General features: G+C 39.1%; 1 protein-coding gene across 22 annotated transcripts in view; it reads right to left on the reverse strand.

Annotated features, from left to right (window-relative positions):
• The window catches only part of CREB5 (cAMP responsive element binding protein 5), a 400,244-nt gene that overhangs the window by 253,163 nt on the left and 125,128 nt on the right, over window positions 1–21,953 (reverse strand). For all 22 annotated transcript variants that reach the window (XR_009758052.1, XM_061585909.1, XM_061585921.1 and 19 more), the window contains one exon: window positions 5,373–5,545. Coding sequence is in view for 21 of the 22 variants with exons in the window: in XM_061585909.1 (XP_061441893.1) it covers window positions 5,373–5,545 (173 nt within the window). In the remaining variant the exon portion in view is untranslated. The remainder of the gene's footprint in view (window positions 1–5,372; window positions 5,546–21,953) is intronic.

Here is a 21,953-nt window from a genome sequence, read left to right on the forward strand (position 1 = left end):
CTTTCTTTTTCATCATGTCTCCACTTACTTATTTTTTCTCTAAGCTAAAAAGCCCCAAATGTTGTTAACTGTTCCTCATAGGGAAGTTGCTTTATCCCCTTGATAATTTTGGTTGGCCTTTTCTGAACCTTTTCCAACTCTACGATATCCTTTTTGTGGTGAGCTGACCAGAACTGTACACAGTACTCCAACTGCGGTCGCACCATAGATGTGTATAATGGCATTATGATGCTGGCAGTTTTGTTTTCAATTTGTTTCCTAATGATCCCTAGTACAGAATTTGACTTTTTCACAGTTGCCACACACCAGGCCGACATCTTAATCCAGCTATCCACTATGACTCCAAGGTTTCATTCCAGGTCAAAGTCAATTCAGAGCACATGAGCTTATATGTGAAATTAAGATTTTTTGGCCTGATACACATTGCTTCACATTTGTTTACAGTGAACTGCGTTTGTCATTTTCTTGCCAACTCCACTTGCAGAGATCATTTTGGAGTTCTTTGCAATCCTTTTTTGTTTAAAACACTCTGAACCATAGGTGTAAGCTTCAGGGGAGAGGCTTTGGGGTTCAAGCCCCCTCCAATTTTCTCCCTGGGGTGCTGAGCCCTCCTGGGCATCCAGTGCCAGACAGTATTGACAGGTTACAACAGCAGCTGTAGCAAAGAACTGCCTTTTCTCTCTGTTGTGTCATACTACAATTTCCATGATTCTTTAGATTATTTAAAATACAAATAGAGGCTCCACTGTACTTCCCATTTTGCAAATGGTAAAAAAATCAAAATAAAAAATCCTCTCTACATGTACTATGCAATGTTTGTAGAATGCTATTAATAACAATCCTTTTGTGCCACATCCATACCAGCCCCAGTGTTACTGAGACTGTTTGATCTCCCTGACTCAGTAATGTTGAAGGCTTGAGTCGGTGCTTATTTATATCTTAGGAAGACATAGAAGCTGGAATTGTCAAACATCTTACAGTGTATGCAGCTTTGCACTCAACTACACAAGAATGAGAAAGGGCTTCTGACCTTTTAATAGGAGTCTGTATTGTTCACAACAGAAGAAATGTTCCATCCCTATATCCAGAATTTAAAATTTAGGACAGCACAATTGAAAAAGAAAGTTAGTCAATATTAACAGCAGCTCATCTTAGCAGTATTCCTTCTCTCCCCCTCTTTGGTTTTTCTTCCACTTACAGGTTGTTGTCAAATTGCATTAATTGTACTAAAAAAATAAGATTTTTTTTTCAACTGTGTTAAGAAATTAGGCAAACTTGGATATTTGGTCTATCTTTAAAAATCAATAAATAGTTGGGAGGAAAAACAAATTGGAGAAATGGACCCAAACTGCTATGAGATAGAATTACACATTATGGAACACAGTTTATACTCATGGGCAGTTGATTAAATCATATGAAAGAGTTGTTTAAAAATGCTAAATATTGTATTACAGGTTTTCAAGATGTAACTTTCTTTCTAGAGGAACATTATCTGTATGTTTTCTTTTTAAGAAATTAAGAAATTTAACTGCACAAAATGTAGTTGTAATGAAATAGCAAACACAATGCACTCGAGGGAGGATTCAGCTTATCTGCCTTTTTTAAAAAAAAATAAACTCTTTCACTGTCTTATCTCTTTTTTTCCTCTGTGTTTGAAATCCTGCAGTCTTCCTCTCTGCAACTTAATAGAATACATGCTTGCTGGTAATCAAACAAATGCAATACATTCTGGTTAAGGTTGCAATTCTAACCCTACTTACCTGGGAGTAAGCCCCATGGAATTCAATATGACTTACTTCAGACTGGATGTGTTTAGGATTGCACCGTATATTGGCAATACTTAAAAAAATCCTCAGATTTTCCCTAGAAGGGGTACATCCAGATCAAATGTAGAAAAATATGGACTGACATCTTGAGGCCATCAGTGTCATGTGAATACTACAAAAAATGCACGTGAAAGAAGCACCAATTCCACGATATCAAATGTCTGGGAGAATATGGAAATGGTAAAACATTGTTTTCAATTGGTTATGAAGATGTATTAGGACCCCATCAGGATTTTTGGGGGGAGAAGAAAGGAAATATTGCCATGTTCTGCTTCTCCTCTTCTCAATAATCTGACTTGGAGCCTAATCAGTAACTAAAGTACATGAACATTTGAGTGAGCATGCATATAAAAATTATGCACTGCCAGCAATCTGTTCACAACAACCCTTATCCCATCAGATATCTAGGATTTTTTTCCATTTTATACACATGCCTCCTGGGGCCGCAGAGTAAAAAAGAAAGAACGAAAGAAGACAATGACAAAAAAAAGCTTGGAAATAAAACTTACAGAGACTCCAAAGACACCTAATTCTGCCTTATGAAATGAAATACACATGCATATAGATGAATCCCAGTCTCACATGCAAGAGTGAGGCCTGAATGCAACAGTCTGAATGAAACCTTATCTTGCCATTTGTTGTTTTTGTTGGACTGCAGCCAGTGCAAACATCTGCAGGTGGCTGGGCCATATTTTGACACTTAACTATCTACAGTTGTGATAAAAATCAGAATGTTGCTACAGTGCAATTCTCTATAGCCTTCAGGGCCTGATTCTTCTCCCACTTAAAACACACTAAGACCATTATGGCATTGTTTGCTGAAAAGTTTAGAGTTCATTTGCAAGCATATTCTGCAGAGCCATTCATCTTTATAGATTTTTTTTTAAAAAAAATCCTTTCCAGTTACATTCTTCTAATTCCTTATATATTATATATATATATATATATAAGATCCTCTGTGGCGCAGAGTGGTAAGTGGCGGTAACGCAGCCGAAAGCTCTGCTCACGGCCGGAGTTCGATTCCAACGGAAGGAGGAAGTCGAATCTCCGGTAAAAGGGGTCAAGGTCCACTCAGCCTTCCATCCATCCGTGGTCGGTAAAATGACTAAAGAAAGGCTGGGGAAGGAACTGGCAATCCCACCCCATATATACGGTCTGTTGAGTAAACGTCGCAAGACATATATATATATCCCAAGGCTGTAGTAAAAATAAATAAATTTCTCTGTAGTAAAAATAAATTTTGAAAATTTACACAAATGGACCATATAGCAATTAAATTGCCTGTACAAATTGGTTTATCCAAGAAATTTTGCATTCTAAGTGTGGAGAAATGCTATGTATATGTGTTTGTGTTTAAAGAAATGTTATATGATCTCTATGACTTCCATGGGGCCTTGTTTGGGTACATTGTTACAAGCCTGCTTGGCAGTAGTTGCTTGGTGACAGGTTCCGAGGGGTGAGAGACAGGATCGTTTTAAGATTCTATTAGATGGGGCCTGGAAAATATAAATTCTTTCTGATTGGCTGAAGGTTCCAGGCAGTGGGAAGTTACCTGTCAGTCAGGGTTAGCAGTAAGGGGAGTTAGAGCAGTTAGTGTTGGAGTTAGAGCAGTTAGTGCTGAAATGAGGGATTGGTGCATGAGAATAGCTGAGGGAAGGACTGATGCCTATATATTGTTACCCTGGGTGTCATTAATAGTGGTCTGGTGAAGATAAAAAGGGAGCTGGTGACTTAGGTGGTCTGAGAGGCTGCCCTGAAGAAAGGTCTTGCCAGAGGGAAGCAACACAGGTGATGTTTTAATGCTGGGTAAACTGCCCAAGCAGTTGGGAGCACAACCAGAAGAGCTTGGGGGTACAGAGGCAGACTGGCTACAGTAGCTGGACTGGGTTGTGGAAGTAATTGGCCTGTGGGGAGAGCCACGTAGGGGCTAGTGTCAACAGTGGTGTCTCTGGAGACTTTTGAACCCATCAGCAAGCACGTTTATGGATAAAATTAATACCAGTATCCCCTTTTGTAAATAATACCCCTTTTTCTTTCCCCCTCTCAGGATAATTCCAATAAATTCATATCCCACCACTGCCACCAAATTGTCTGGGATTCTCCTGGTCCCTCAGCCTTACTTCACGTAAAAACAGGATTCCTTAACACTTCACTGCCACCAGTTCACATGGAATACTTTTTAAACTTTCCCATTGAGTTCAGTGGGCATAGTGCAGAAAAATGTGTACAGGATTGCAGCCTGAAGGGAAGGGTGTTCATATACAGTGTATATGAAAGCAGGGACAGAGCTCTTGTGTGGATGTGAGATACTCAACAAAAAGGATGCAGAGAAAGGATACTTAAAAAAAATAGTGCTGGACGAGTCCTCTAGTGCTGTGATACACCTTCAGGAACACTTTACTACTAAGAATGTTTTTTTTATAAAAAAAAAATCACACAGTGCAGTCACCATAGAGTAAGAGTTTATCTCTATTACTAATGAGCTAAACTAATGACAATAGCTGATAGGTGGTCCATGACACTCACAGAACCACATTCCACACAGCAATGGGTACATAAGCTGGCAGAAGAATCTAATTGTCTGAAATCTAATTGTCTGAAAGAAAGACATTTGGAAAGACCTCTGAATGCATCTTACACCTTTGCAACTGTTGTGGTGGGGCAAGAGCCATGGAGCCAGACTCCCAACACTGGCATTGCAGCTTACTTGGATGAAACTGGTGAGGAACAGGGTGGCAGCAAGATTGACTCTGCTGCTGCACAGACCCAACCTTGCTGCTACCCTCTACCACACCAACACAGTATAGTTAAGCTGTAGCAACAATGGTTTCACGGCTCTTCCCCACCACACTGATTGCTACTGATCATATAATTCTTATTCATTCAGGCCAGGGGTCCAGCAAGATGCATTTAAGCATATGCCAACATGACCAACATACATTTTACTGCAGCTAATACAGAATCTATGGAACATGCATAGATGGATCTTTCAAACGTTAGGAAAAAGACTGATGTCTAAACTGTGTATTAAAGATATATTTTTATTAAGGACAAAACTTTAGCTGGATGCTTGTTATGAAAGACAGAACCAGTGCAAGGGATGGCTGGAAAATTCTCAGCCTAAATAGAATGGAGTTGGCTTGGCTCTGGAATTAGGCTGGGGACTTTTGATAAGAAGTCAGAGAACATAATGGTGGATGGCATACTTTTCTCCTTAAAGATAGCTCCAGGGCTCCTGTGGAGAGAAGAGGCTATTACTTTGGCTCTCACCTACTATAAGTATTGCTCTATAGACTCCAAACGGTACAGAAATGTAAGATCTCTCTTTGAGATAATAGTCCCAGACAGATGAACAAAGTGTGTTATCTGAATAAATGGGTCTCCCACTGGCTGAAATACTAAGCAATAGTACATAAAAATTTTGTCTGTCCCAATCATATTGTGAAGTTTTCACCATATATCCACTCATCAAATCTAAAATCTGGTGTACCATCTAGGTCAACACTTAATCCAACTGATAATGAAAGCTAGTAAGGATGTTCTTACCCAATCTGCCGATTTGTGGAAGGTGCTTGTGTTATGACTGAACTTGACTGTGGAGATGGCATGGCTTGTTGAATAACAATGCTGGTGTCGTGGTTTGGCATCCTTGGATTTGAGAGCTGGTGCGTCCCCGGTGCTGCCATGGCTCCTCCAACGGTGTTATGCATTGAAATATTCTGTAGGAAAGAGATTGGATACTATAGTTTGTTGTATTAATTTTCCTCCTGCCTAAAATTAGGAATCTGGAAGTGTCAACAAAATGAAAAGTGATTGACTCCTGGCAAACTGCATGTCAATAGATCTCGCTCTAACAGCTATAAATAAATGAAAAATAACTTCTGCTTTTACAATGTAACACAAACTGAAAATATCTAGAAGTTGACTAATCACTCGTCTGTGCATCTGATTCATGATTTATAATATAGACATTTTGCACATATCCATTTGCCTGTGTGTGATACATATTTCATTTGAAAATGATTTTCACAGTCAGTCTATGGAACATTGATTTAGTGTTCAGGCTGATGCTAGATCTGCTAAGAATGATAAGTGAATTGGGTTTGACAGGACTCAGAATAACAACCAGTGAAGTAAAATATAGCCTTTACTTTTATTCTGTGTGTAGTGGACATCTTAATCCAATACAAATCTGTTATTTGACTTGTCTTTGCTCTCTCCTTATTGCTCTAACACCTGTTGTTGAAAGAGAGTTTTGAATATAAAAAAACTCTTGTTTAGAGGTAGAAAAACTAGACTTTGAAGTTTAGTGTAAGACTGTAAAGTTAACTCCACAGATAGGTTAGTATCTAAAGTGAATTTAGGAACTGAGACCTGAAAGAAATGGGAAGTTGTCTTAGCAGTTAAATTACATTTAAGCATCTCTCATGCTTTTTATGTGAACATTTGATTGTACGTAGTGTGGACAAGAAAGTAGAAGACAGGCATTTGTAATTCAAATAAGCATTGTAACCAATGAATGTTTCACATACTGGTTATAAACCAATTGAAGCAGGAAAGTATTTAAACCTTTTGTGTGAAACCACTCTGAGAAATAAGAGGTTAGTAGAATATATGGCCTGATCACTATTAGTCACATTTTATTAACCCTAGGTTGGCCCATGACATTTTGGTGACTGACACAGGAAGAAGGTGCTCTCCCTCTTCCATTCTCACTATTATAGTAATCCATCCTGGAGGTTACCAATGCATGGACAACACTGGTCAGGTTTGCTTCTAATATGGCAGCAGTTTAAAAGGTAAGCTCAAAATGATGCTATATATGAAACTTCAATGAGTTGTAAAATGCCAAGCACATTTTGGTTTACACTTCATTCATAAACACTTCCTCATGTTTGATGTCTCATTTTCTAAGACTTCATGTTCTACTGAAATATTCCAACAAGTTATCTTTGCTCCTGAGGAAGGTGTATATATCTCATTGTGTTTCACATGCAGACTGGGTTTGGGTTTTGCCTCTTCCCTTCCCCTTATATGTTTTATTTGCCTGTGTTCTGGTCCTCTCTTTTTACAAACGCAATGGAAGGATCTTAGTAGGGGTGGAATCCCCTTGCTGCAGGTGGTCTGACTGCATTCCAAGAGTCTGACAGGTGGTTCCTTTGCATTTTACTTTACTTTCTGCTGTATTCCACTTTTACCATTCTGATCTTTCTTCTTTCAGAGAAATATTGATATTGCAATCGTTACTGCTGAGAAAGGAAAACATCTCTGTGTGTGTGAGAGAGAGAGAGTGAGAGAGAGAGAGAGAGCGCGCACCAGATCGGCAAATAAGATGACTGAGTGGAGAGGGGTTAAAAGTACAGCATTTAGAGAGTTAATTCACTAATAGGCAAAAAAACTTGCGGTTTAAGGACGTACCTATAGCCCACAGCTATTTCTATCAAACATTAAAAAGCAAAGAAATTGGGCAGCTATAGTGAAAGCACCAGGGGAGCAGGAGATATGAACTCCTCTCTGAGATAGTGTACTGCCCTACAAATTTGTCAAACTGCAAACACCACTTGGGTTTGTCTTTCACAGTCCAATCCACTTCCTGTGTAGCTTGGAAGAATTTGGTGCCTCTGAGCATATGGTGAGTGGGGGCAACACCTGACATCTCCAAAGATGGAGAATGACATTTTTGTATGTTTGTTGGTGTTCTTCTTACTTTGCTGTGTTATGATTGTTTCTTTTCTGTGTTATGATTGTTTCTACAGAGAATGTAACCTAGAAAATTATACTTCTTCATCCTAGAAATCTGTGTCAATTTTATTTTTATTAATTTCAAAGCCTTTTTATTGGTCAGTGTCATATGATGGCGAAGATAGGAATTTTTTTTTGTTTCAAATTGAAGGTTATGTTCTGTTTCTATTTTGGGTGCATTAACAGTGGAATCTGAAACTGCAGTTTGATGTAAAATCAGACTGATTCCAATATGTTGCTACTTCAGCAATGACTCTTAGCTGTTGGAAAAAAGAGGATGCATGTTTTCAGCCTGCTATGTTTAAACCACTTCATTTAAGGCAAGGTGGGCGCGGTCAATTAAAAACATAGAGCACACCTAGAATTTTGCTAGAATATATTTCACCTCCCACTGTTTTATCTTGTGCAAATTGACACACTCCTGAGGTCCACTGGAGACTATTCTGCAGAAGTCAATGCCATTATTCCACAATTATGTTTGGAGTTTTTTTAGTGTAAATTCTGCAAAGTGTTGCTGTACTTCACATATTCACAGAAATAGAAAAAAAGAAAATGATTTCCTATAGGAAGCTTCACTAACATTGCAAAGGAAATCAGACATATTCAAAGTGACCATCTGAACTATATCAACTGCCTTAATAATGTCGCTTCCTCCCTGCTAAAACAAGATCAGCACAGCACATGTCTTCTTTCTATTATTTGGGCTGCTTGCAGGGGTTGCCACCACTCACCATATGCTCAGAGGCACATGTTACCAAATTCTTCCAAGCTACACAGGAAGTGGATTGGACTGTGAAAGACCAACCCAAATGGTGTTTGCATTTTGACCAATTTGTAGAGCAGTACAATATCTCAGAGAGGAGTTCAGGTCTTCACCAGGGGAAGGAGGGGATAGGAGGGAGGAGATAGGAAGGGAAAGTTTGATCATTTGCATACTTTTTGAGTTCAATGGGATTTATTTCTATGCAATCATGTTTGAAAATGGAAATAGACTGCCTTCAAGTCAATCCCGACTTATGGCGACCCTTTGAATAGGGTTTTCATGGTAAACGGTATTCAGAGGTGGTTTCACCATTGACTTCCTCTGAGGCTGAGAGGCAGTGACTGACTCAAGGTCACCCAGTCAGCTTCATGGCTGTGTGGAGATTCGAACCCTGCTCTCCCAGGTCATAGTCCACTGACCCAGGGAAGGGGCAAGGAGGGGAGGGAGAGGAGATTGGGTGGGTGAGCATTGGGCAGAAGGGAAGCCCCTTTCCTTTCCAAAAGGAAAACATTTTGAACAGTATCATTCTTTTTTAGGCTTTCCCCCACCTTTTTATTCTGCAGCAGGCACGTGTAGCCTCCCACCCAAATTTAAACTAAAGCTGTCCTGGCCACATCCACACCAGGCCTTTATTTCACTTTGGACAGTCATGACTTCTCTCAAAGAATCCTGGGAAGTGTAGTTAATGAAGGGTGCTGAGAGTTCCTAGGAGATGCCCTGTTCCCCTCACAGACCTTCAATTAGAGTGGCTGACTATTAAACCAGCCTGGCCGCTGGAGCTCTCTCAGTGGAACAGGAGTCTCCTCTCAGTACCCTTCACAAACTACACTTCCCAGGATTCTCTGAGGGAAGCCATGACTGTCTCAAGTGAAATCAAAGTCTGGTGTGGGTGTGGCCCCCTGATTAGGCAAGCCCAGCAGCTGTGAGGCTTTTAGAGTTCTGACAGTTGGTCCTTACTGAGCATGCCCTGCATTATCATAGGCTGCCAGCCAAAATTTCTTAAATTAATTAAAACTCAGCCAGGCATTTTTTTTTAACTTTTAAACTGCAGAAGATGAAGGTCAGAGTATGGGGCAAGGTCAGTATTAGGATTAAAGGTACTCTGTGAATATGGCTGATTTTTAATGAATTTCAACAGATGAGAACTCTCTGAGAAAAAAGTCCAAAAGGGCTCTGAGGTTTTTTTCTTTCCTGTTAGTCTTTGAACTCTCAATTCTTTCTGACTGTTTTGTGTATCGCCATGAAAATTGACAGGGTTGTTAAGCAAGTATTTCTGAGTTCAGAACTATACGTTTTGTAAGGTTTTGTTTTGAAATGGGCTTATGGGAAGCATCAGAATGGCATGGGGGTATTTTCAATTTAACATTGCGGAATGTGAAAAACCCACGCTGGCTATAGTATACAGCCACTCTTGTGGCTGTATAATACTACAGAGATTAAAAGAGAAGCCTAGAAAATCTCCTTAATGTAGGTGAGAATTTCTAGGCTTGTGTTTTAAAATCTCAGTAGGCTTGGCTCACTCCATTCCCATTTGGAGCTAATCTGGTGTCAGGGAAAGATGCTGAAGTTCGGAGCAAAGTGATTCACTTTGCAAAGCTGAAAAATATTGCAGACTATTTAAAAATCTCGTGCTAAGTTTGAATTCATTGGAATTCACGCTCACCCCTAGCCCTGAAAACTAGTTCTCGGCAAGATTCAAGAGTAGCAGGCTGAAACCCTAAAATGAGCAGGTTATGTTTCCTGTTGCTAAGGAAATGAACTACATTTCTCAAGAGAAGCATTCCAAGTTCACAATCTCATGTTGTCCTACTAAATCCTTCCCCCCGAAACAGAATGAGGGCATTTGTGAAGGAGAATCAGTAAGTGTGAGAGGTATTAAGGATCCTTCTGTTCCCCTGATCCTCCTTAGTAATTTCCCACATTCCAGCATTCTTGCTGCCTTTGCAAAAGGGGTTTTGGTAATTGCATTTTAAATATCACCTATCTAGAAGCATTACTAAGGTTTTTCTTCAGCCCTCTTGTTAAGGGGAAGAAAAATACATAGTAGGCCACTATCTGTCAGATGCTGCCCCACCAAGGACAAGAGCAGATATCTTTCAGGCTTCTAGAGACAGATGACATTTGGCTAGCTTGAGAAGCGTTCAGCTTTGAGCAATTTCCTCTGCTGCTGGACATCTACCCTGATGGGTCCAGCCTGGTCTTCTTCTTGGAAGTCTTTATAAGCTGTTCCAGACTGGGTCAATACTAGGCCTGAACACTCTGACAGCAGCTACAGTGGCTTTTCAAATGTTATTCAAAATTCTCCACAGTATGTGCCAATGCTGACAGAAGGATCAAGAGGACTAGAATGTTGTGGATGAAAGAGAAGAGAGACAAAAATCTATGCACACTGCTGTAAAAGTTAGATAAAAATAAGCTGAGATCCCGAGATGAGTTGCTTGACAGCAAAGTTCAAGTGTAAATAATATACTTTTTAAACATGGCATGCATGGGAAATGGAAAAATGTATTTATGGTTGTTACACCTGTTACTCAGCACCTTTCTCAGATTTCTGATTTCTGAATTGTAGCTGCATAGTTTGACAGAATTCCTAAAGGACACTGAGCCTCTTGGTTTTCAGCTGCCAGAGCTATATACATTCAACCAACTTTTTGGATTGATTTGTCATTTAGGGTTTATTTTATTTATTTGTAAAAAAATTGAATACTGCCAATACATACTGTATAAAATATGAAAGTGTTATAAATTGGGGGTGGGCGCCTTATTTTGTTTTTGCAAACATTGGAGCCCTTTATTTAGCTATATATAAACTTGCTGTGAATCTTCTGACTTTTCCTTTTATTTTAATCTGCCAGACACAAGAATAAAAGCTTTCAGGTGAGGCCTTTGTTTTATTTTAGTCATTGTTGGGGAGGACCGCTGTTACCTTTACAAAGGAGGCTCATCATATGAATGCTATCCTCACTGGCTCATGCTGCAATTGCACGACCAGCCTGGCTAAAGTCATGTCACAGAATGATAGAACCATAGAGTTAGAAGGGAACTTGGAGGTCATCTGGTTCAGTCCTTTGCTCAATGCAGTATCTTCTATGCATGATACTACAGCGTCCCTGACCATCCAAACTTTGCTTAAATACCCATAGTGAAAGAGGGCCGGCTACATCCCAAGGCAGTCTGTTCCAGTGTCAAATGACTATTACCATTAGGAAGTTTCTCCTAATGTTTAGCTAAAATTTGCTTCCCTGCAGTTTCCACCTATGAGCTCACATAAAGAAGGCACCTGTCTCTGCAAGGTGCCATTATAGCATCTATTTGCATCCCACTATTTTGGTTTAGTGCACAATTCGAAAGTAAGACCAGTAAGTTACCATCAGCATAGAGCTTCAGTGTACGTCTAATGGATTAAACCAGTTGTGTGATTATGCACCAGCAGAGGACATGCAGTACTTTCCACAGAAAACACAGCAGTAATTTATTTGGTGTTGTAAATGGGGTTCTTCATTCCATCTTCTGCATGCAGCTAGTCTTAATGTAAACATCAGTAACTGTTCTGATAGTACCCTCAAAAATGCAATGGATTGAATATTTTTGATCTTTCATCTTAATTTTTGTGACATGATCTAATTAGTTGTGCCCTGTAATGATAAATGGAAATGAATAATGAAAGATGCCTCCTGTTTTCCAGACTGATCTACAATAGTCATGCATGCCCTTTTTTGTATCTGTGCAGATTTTCCACTTGACATATGCTTTTACATACACTATTGTATACTAATATACTGGATGTACCAGAAACTACATTACAATAAAGTATGAACTTTTTAAATTGAATTCTAGATTAAAGGAAAATAAATATTTTGAAAGACATTGAACTCAGTTACATGAACCGTAATATTATGTTAAAATAAATGATCCTATAGGGAAAATATAGGCTGGTGTGAATGGACACTGAAAGAGTACATTTCAAGCTTCAAAAAGGAGAACCCAATACTACATGGCCTAAAGGTTATTTATTTCATAATCAGCTGCCTGAGATCATCAGTCAAACAGCACTGCACACAAAGCACTCCTTATGTTCTAGTGAAATTTCAGTAACACTAAATGTGTATGGCACAATTAGGGTCATTTAGTATATGTTGAACTGGGATAACTGCACAGGATCCAACTAACTGAGGGCTCCAGGGCAGGGGAATCCAATTGGATGGGTAGCTTTTTATTTATGTTTTGTCTTAATAATACTGAAGTCATAAATGGAGTATTCTTTTCTTCCTGAAATTGCCTGTTGTGGAGTTTATAAAACAGGTATTTGGCAGCATGTCAGTGGTGCAAACTGATTTCCTTTTCTAAATGAAATTTTTAAAAGCAAACAAACAAGGTTATATCTGCTAATGAAACATTATATGCTACTCTGGAGCTAATTTTTCTTTCTTTTTAGTCGAACAAATGCAGTCATAATAGAAAATAGTAAATGGCTTTGCAAAAGAAGAGATTTGCTTCAAATCCATTCAGTAAATATTTCTGTCCAAATAGAAGCCTCACTATCACCATAGCATTATTGCAGTTCTGTATAGTTTTTCCCCCCACAGACTTCACCAGGAATAGAATTTAAACAAAAACATTCAGCAGTTTTGCAGGGCAGCTAATCAGAGAAATGTGGAGTACTATAATACGTTAATAAGTAATGTGTTTTAAAAAATTGTGTAAACTATCAACAATAACTTCAACACAATACCCTTCCTCTAGGGCAGGGTTCAGGAACCATAGGCCTTCCAAACATTGTTGGACTCCCAGCCAGTATGGGCAGTGGCCAGAGATCATGGGATTTCAATCCCTGCTCTAAGGAGCCCAATAAGACATGACATACATAGTATGCCCATCGGCATGCCCATCCAGTCTATGACCAGATTCTCATTTGAATTCTGAAAACTCATTGGCCTAGGTTTGATGAGGTGTCCGCAAAAGGATCCATCACATTCTGACCTTTTGCATTCCATTAACTCATATAAAAACCTCCAGCAAAATGTATAAATGAAACATCACAGGTTACATATTTATGACTTTAGGAACAGTATCATTTTAACTGTCTCTTGGCAGACTGCCAACTTTACCCCAATACAATGTATCTCCCTGTCTTCATTAAAGAGTAAAAGACCAGGTGTTTTTTTCTTCTTCACAGAGTTAATAATTTATAATCCAATCAAAGTTTAAAACAGAATAACATTGTTAGATTTAAATTTCTCCTCATAAGGACACAGTTTCTTCACACATCCTGAATTTTTTCATGCTATTTTTGAACTGCAAAATTTGGATACAGTTTAGGAAGAGTCCTGCTAGATCAGGTCAAAGACCCATCTAGTCCAGCATCCTGTTCTTTCAGTGGCCAAACAGATGTCCATGGGAAGACCACAAGCAGGACCCAACGGCAACAGGACTCTCCCCATGTGATTCCCAGCAACTGGCATTCAGAGGCACACTGTCTACAACAGTGCAGGGAGAGTACATCCTTATCCTCCATGACTTTGCTTAATCCTCTTTAAAAGCCATCCAAGTTTATGGCCTTCATTAAATCTTGTGGGAGAAAATTCCATATTTAATTATGTTCTATATGAAGAACTTTTGTTTGTCCAGAATTTTCCAACATTTAACTATATTGGATGATGCTGAGTTCTAGTATTATGAATAAAAACTTATCCCTGTCCACTTTCTCCTCACCCTATATAATATTAGTCGCCTCTATAATGTCCCCCCTTATATGCCTTTTTTCTAAATTAAAAAGCTGCAAATGCTGTAATCTTTGTTCATATGGGATTTCCACCAGGCTCTTGAACATTTTGGTTACCCTTTTCAGAACCTTTCCCAACTCTACAATATCCTTTTTCAGGTGCAGCAACCCGAACTGTACACAGTATTCCAAGTGTGGTCACACAAATTCCATTGATTTGTCTAATGGCATTATGATACTGGCAGTTTTGTTTTAAATTCCTTTCCCAATGATCCTTAGCATGAAATTCACTTTTTCTCAGCTGCTGCACACTGGGTCATCATCTTCATCGTGCTATCCACTATGACCCCAAGGTCTCTTTCCTGGTAAGTCACTGCCTAATCAGACCCCATTAGTATACATGTGAACTTAGGGGTTTTTTGCCCCAGTGAACTTCACTTTATATTGCTTACATTGAATTGCATCTGCCACTTTAATACCTATCCACCCAGTTTCACTGATCCTTATGGGACCCTACTTATTACACCCTTTCATTGTGAGAGCTGCCCATTTAGTCCTACTCTCTGCTTCCTATTCTTTAATTAGTGATTGATTCATAAGAGGAACTCTTCTCTTAGTCTGTGACTGCTATGATTAGTCAGGAATTTTTGCTGATGGACTTTTGTTAAAGGCTTTTTGAAAGTCTAAGTACACAATGTAAGATGTTTACTTAAACATGAAAGGGGGAACTGGGGGAGTGGACTTTTACAGCCTTCCATGAGTTCCCCTCACCATTTACAAACCCTCGTTATGCAAGATGGTAAATTGCATAGGGAGCCTCTATGAATAGTGGAGGATCCCCACTTCCGACTTTTATCCTCAAACTTGTGGAGGGCTTAAACATCTATAATGGTGATGCTCTGGAGTGCTAGGCAGAACCCACCAGTCGCCTCTGAATGTTTAAATACAAAGTAAAAAAGAATGTGTGAATAAGAATCTAGTCCTTTGAAACTACATAACAGCCTCCTCTAGGGAAGACATTTGAAGAAGAACCTTCACTGAAGATCTTAAGAGGTACTCCTTCATGTAATTTAGGTCCCAAGAGGGCTTTAAAAAGCTTGGGCTCAGCAGTGGATATGCAGGCAATGTAACTCTTTCAAAACAGTTGTGATAGATATCCACTAGACTGTTAAAATCTGGCAGCTGAATTGTGCATTAATTGAAACTTCTGGTTGCCTTCAAGTAATGCAGCTGGGAGGTTACCATAGAACTGATCACTGTGGCCAGGCTACACAGGAATGGTCACAGCTGGCAAACCAGCAATAGTTGGCAAAAGTCACTCTATACCATCAAGGCCTCAAGTGATGATTATGGATCACCCCTAAGCTCTGCACCTGCTCTTTTAGGGGAGATGCAACCCCATCCAGAATGGGATGAGCACCAATTTCCCTGAGAACCACTTACCTAAAATGCATCCATCTTATCAGAAGTCAGCTTCAGTTAATTGGCTGTCATCCATTTATCGGCTTTCAGGTTATTGGTCCTGAACTAGAGGCTACATTGGTGCAAAAAGCCTTGCCACACAGGTCTGGAAGGTAAACCTATGCTCACTGCAGTCCCAGGACAACACAGCAAGCCAATATTAGACAAGTTGCCTGAGCAATACAGAGGTGTTTCTTCTCCCGACTTCCATTTATTGTTGGCAACGGGAGGATTTCATTTGGCTTTCATGACATTGTCACATATCCATGACTACATGACACTGTGATGACATCACATTTGTTATAATGCCTCACTGGCTGAAATTACACAAGCCTAAATTAATGTTTGTGCCATACCCAATCTCCTAACTTCAGCATATCAACTGGTCCCACTCCTACTTCTGGGCATTGCATAAAGGTGAGAATGGGTTCTACATGCAGACTGCTGTATATACCACATTGCCATTTTTGCTTCAATGAGCAGAGGTTAGAGGGCAAGTCAACTGGTGCAATCCTACTTTCCCTCTATAAATTTGCTCTCTGCATGGAGAAGACATGAGTATAGGGCTATGGTGATGAAGTCCTTTCAAGCACTGAGTGCAGTTTGAGGGTGTGTGAATGGCAGCAATGTGAGAGATACTTCAGTGTAGCTCTGATGAAATCATCAATAGAAGTATGGCAGAACCAATTCAAAATGGGCCCCAAACTTAAAATTACCTATGCAAATGACCAGAGTGTATCAAATAAACTAATTTGTTTTAACCAAATCTGAATCAGGCCCAGGAGAGCTTGCCCATCACTATTTCTCAGTTTAGAAGCTAAAGCATGTGACTTAGAGGTACAGACAGACTAAAGACATTGTTTTTTACAATTTACAAATTCCACTACCTGTGATGCTGTTTTAAGAAAGCAGTTGTATAAGATATATTTCACTATGGGCTTGATATATAACGTACTTGCTCCATAGAATCCGGTACTCAAATTAGAGAAGGTAGGAGACACTTTATGAAATCTCCAAGCCCTACTCGTACCTATCGCCCCAATTTTACGCAAATCATGCCCTCCCCCCAGTCTTCTGAAAACAATAGCTAAGGGCACAATAGTTGTGGGGTAACTGTAATTCAAACACTGAAAGAAATCATAAGCCGAGATGTTCACACTCAGACCAATGCAGAGGTTTGTATCATTGCTTCCAAGCAACAGACTATGGACATTAATCTCTCACCTTGTTTTGGCTATCAACATGAAACTATGATTTCTAAATTATGGTTATTGCCAGCAAGCACATTCTAATGCCTCTAATTTGAGGTTCAAGGAACAGTTTTAGCATTCCTGATCCTCACAGTCTGGACTGTGGGGTGCTGTTTTCTTCACAGTCCAAACTAGGGATGGAATCCTCTCCTTTTTTACATTTCCTTTTTGTGGCCCCCTGGTATAGTTAACAATCCGATTCCTTTTTCCTCCAATGTCATATATGTATGTGCGTGTGTGTGTATATATATATATATATATATATATATATATATATATATATATATATATATATATATATGCTTTGCAGAGAATTATCAATATTATAATAGCTATTTATTCACAAGTCTCCACTTTTATCAATCTTTTTTCTGACCTTTGTAATGATTGCCTGTTTACATTCCTTTTCAAGTGCACTACAGAGCAGACAGATAATAAAGTCAGTGTCTTCCCCCTGCTACTTACAATCAACACCTCATTCCCCAACTGCTGCTTTCTATCTGTCAGTTACAATCAACACTTCATTGACATCAGTGAAAGGGAATATACATTTGAAGAGCTCACACACGCAAAAAAGTAGATTGATAAAAGTTTCATTCACACTACTGATGATTTCAAAGTGATTATAAAAAAAAACCAGTCGGAAAAAAGAAGAATGAATTAGAAAGCAGGAATGGAGAGTTGCAACTTCAAAATCCTCTCCACAAAGATAGGGAATATCAGAAATAATAATTAATCCAATGGCAAATCTGATTATTGCAGAAATGGAGCCCATTGCTAGTCCAGACTGGTGGAGTTGATCTTTCATCAGTACACATGCCTTCAGAAAAGTTCCTGTATACATGATAATTGCTTAAGTACTGTGCCATGAAGTGATGACTTGACAATTCCAGATCAAATGCTTCTCTTAGTCTCATTTCAATAAAGCAAGTCTATACACTATGCTGCAAGTCATCGAGTGATAGATAAGTAGGTATATATCAACCCTGACAGACTTGAAGTGATATATGATATCATGCAAATCTGTTGTATATCTTTAAAATGCCAAATAAAATGATTTATTCTTAAGGCAAACATAAAGATGTCCAACAGGTGAAGCTTTCCCTATAACTGTAACTCCATGGGTAGGAAAGCATGTAATGATCCCTCCCTGCATGTTGCTGCTACAAGCACCTTAATCAACTTAACATTCCCCTCACTCCACTGCTGCATTTCCCTAGAAAAAACCAACACACCAGGAGATTAGATATAGGAGATATAAAATGGCTGTAGAAGGGGACTTTAATACAATGATGCTTCCTTTAACCAAAGTGATGCATGTTTACACTATACAGGGACATGTTTTCTCCTTCACCCCCAGATTAGCACATTTCCAAGACTTCAGCGAATCTTAATCTGGCTTTATTAATGTGTGTTTAGATGCACAAGACCCAACTATATTCAAGTGAGGTTGGTGTGCACAAGGGACCCTTCTCACCATGACTCCTTCTCTGCCCTTTCTCATAAGAAAGACTAGGCTACAATCTTGTACCCACTTACCTAGGAGTAAGCCCCCTTAAACACAAAGATACTAACTTATCAGCAGACATGTATACAGTGGTTCCCAAACGTTTTCCCCCATGGACCACTTGAAAGTGGCTGAAGGTCTTGGTGGACCACTTAATGATTTTTTTCCTGCCTGTTGTAGCAATTGTAATGTGCTGTGCTAGATGTTGTATGATTTTTAATTGTATTTTTATTGCTTCTTTTATTTCTTATATTGTATTTTATTGTGTTACAAGTTGAATTCAGTAGAATTCAAATAGAAAATATTCTTCACAGACACACTGCACACCACCTGAATGAAGCTCACAGAGCATTGGTGGTTCATATATCAATGTTTGGGAGCTCCTGATGTATACCATTGCACTGTAAGTTAATTATATAGTAAATACTTAACAAGTGCCTGGGTTTAGGTTCTGATGCGCAACCTATACTCTGGACAAGAGACTACTATAAGGACAGAATATGGAGAAACCGACTGGTTCCCATTCGGAAAAGGTATGAGACAGGGGTGTATTTTATCACCCTATTTATTTAATCTATACGCAGAACATATCATATGGAAAGTGAGACTGGATGAAGGTGTGAAAATTGGAGGAGAAATATCAATAATTTAAGATATGCAGACGATATCATACTCTTAGCAGAAACCAGTAATGATTTGAAACGAATGCTGATGAAAGTTAGAGGAAAGCACAAAAGCGGGACTACAGCTGAACATCAAGGAGACTAAAGTAATGACAACAGAAGATTTATATAACTTTAAAGATGACAACACGGACACTGAACTTGTCAAGGATTATCAATACCTTGGCACAGTCACTAACCAAACTGGAGACAATAGTCAGAAGAAGGCTAGGACTGGGGAGGGCAACTATGAGAGAACTAGAAAAGGTCTTCAAATGCAAAGATGTATCACTGAACACTAAAGTCAGGATCATTCAGACCATGGTATTCCCGATCTCTATGTATGGATGTGAAAGTTGGACATTGAAAAAAGCGGATAAATGAAAAATCAACTCATTTGAAATGTGGTGTTGGAGGAGAGCTTTGCGGATACAATGGACTGCGAACAGCATCTGATTGTCCTGATGCGCAACCTATACTTTGGACAAGAGGCTACTGTAAGGACAGAATATGGAGAAATTGATTGGTTCCCAACAGGAAAGGGTGTGAGACAGGGCTGTATTTTATCATCCTATGTGTTTAATCTGTATGCAGAACATATCATACGGAAAGAGGGATTGGACCAAGATGAAGGAGGTGTGAAAATTGGAGGGAGAAATATAAATAATTTAAGATATGCAGATGATACCATACTACTAGCAGAAACCAGTAATGATTTGAAATGAATGCTGATGAAAGTTAAAGAGGAAAGCACAAAAGCAAGACTACAGCTGAACGTCAAGAAGACTAAAGTAATGACAACACAAGATTTATGTAACTTTAAAGTTGACAATGAGGACATTGAACTTGTCAAGGATTATCAATACCTTGGCACAGTCATTAACCAAAATGGAGACAATAGTCAAGAAATCAGAAGAAGGCTAGGACTGGGGAGGGCAGCTATGAAAGAACTAGAAAAGGTCCTCAAATGCAAAGATGTATCACTGAACGCCAAAGTCAGGATCATTCAGACCATGGTATTCCTGATCTCTATGTATGGATGTGAAAGTGAAAAAACTGGAAAAGAGAAAAATCAACTCATTTGAAATGTGGTGTTGGAGGAGAGCTTTGTGCATACTAGGGACTGCGAAAAAGACAAATAATTGGGTGTTAGAACAAATTAAACCAGAATTGTCACTAGAAGCTAAAATGATGAAACTGAGGTTATCATACTTCGGACACATCATGAGAAGACAGGATTCACTAGAAAAAACAATAATGCTGGGAAAAACAGCAGGGAGTAGAAAAAGAGGAAGGCCAAAGAAGAGATGGATTGATTCCATAAAGGAAGCCACAGACCTGAACTTACAAGATCTGAACAGGGTGGTTCACAACAGATGTTGTTGGAAGTCGCTGATTCATAGGGTCGCCATAAGTAACCGACTTGAAGGCACATAACAGCAGCAGAAGCAGCAGACATGCCTAAGCATGCTTGCAAAGTTTTCCATTTGTATTTGCCTTTTTTTTCAAAACTTGTTGTGCATTCTTCAACACCCACCTTCATTTACTGTGTAGCAGAATCTGCAGAAAATAAAGGAGTACCTGATCTCAAATGGAGATTACAAGGAGACAGAAGCCACTAGTCAGAAAGAAAAGTGCAAGGGAGAAGGAAACAGCAGCTCTTTAGGAACACAGGGATTCCTGGTGCCCAAACAACTCACTCATCAATCACAGCCTGACTTCACTCATTGGCTAAAAACACCGAACGGCGGGAACTGCCAGGCTGCCTTATCTCACATAATTTGCTTAGGTTAATGCTCACCTGCAGGTTTTGCTTCATAACTTACTTTATAAAGTTTACTTTATAAAAAAAAAAAAACTAAGAGTCTGGAGCCCCTGCTGGCTTGGGGCCCAGTGTATGTGTACTCCCTGTACCCCCTCTTGGCAGCTCTGCAAATAGGTTAAAACAGGATACATTACAGCAAACTTTGTACCCCACAGTGACACTAGCCCTGTATTTCATGCAACATGACTAATACCACAATCCCATGCATGTCTACTCAGAAGTAGATCTTATTGAATTGAATAGGGCTTTTCCCCAGCTAAGTGGCTATAGGATTAATCAATGTATGGAATGGTTGGAATGCAGGCTATTCATGCACTGATTGACTCTTCTGCACAGAACCTACACACATACAAGCTGTATTAGCATAGTGTAGTGTATATTTGTAGTGTACAATTTGTACACACATAGTCTTTGTTCATCTCTCCTGAATAGTGATCTGTACACGGCTGCCACAGTGACCAAACATATAGGTTTAACAATTATTGTTACTTTGTACAGTGTGCCCTAATGATTTGTGTTGAAGGACCCGACATTTCTTTAGACTAGATATATTTTATCTTAATTAATTATAGAGCAGGTTTATAAGATTTAATGTAGAGTAGGTTTATAAGATGTAATAAGAATTTAAAAAGAAAACAAGAAAAGCACAGAAGGCTCCTCTTTTAAACTAAATCCTTTGTCACATTTTTTAAAAAAACCTGTTAAGTTTTTAAAACTAATGCTCTCAAAATAACTTAACCTGGAATGGTTTAAGCATGCGAATTTTTGAGCATGCTGTAATAACAACACAATCCTGGTGGCAGGATAGCAGGGAGGCACCAGATTTCTGAGCAATTGTTCTAATCATACACAAGAGAATGTTTGCTTTAAAAGGCAATATAGATATTTTGCTCAGCTTCATTTTGCTGATTGTCCACTTCCAGTGGGGTATTCTGTCACTGCAAGATTAAAGTGTATGGAAAACAGAACAGAGGAATGCTAATACTGTCCTTCACACTGATTGTCCCTCCAGTGTAGTCAATAATTATGCCCCTTCATTGTGCACTATAATCTTTTCAAGATTATACTCTCACTTGGAAACAAGCCAAGAACCAGGGGAAATTCTCAAGTAACACTGATATGTTCTTGCTATCTACTCTGCAAAGGCTTTTCCACTATGATTTCTTCCCTCTCCTACCCCACCTCCTGCCAAATT

The sequence above is a fragment of the Rhineura floridana genome, chromosome 10 (assembly GCF_030035675.1).
Source record: "Rhineura floridana isolate rRhiFlo1 chromosome 10, rRhiFlo1.hap2, whole genome shotgun sequence".
Taxonomy (NCBI): Eukaryota; Metazoa; Chordata; class Lepidosauria; order Squamata; family Rhineuridae; genus Rhineura; species Rhineura floridana.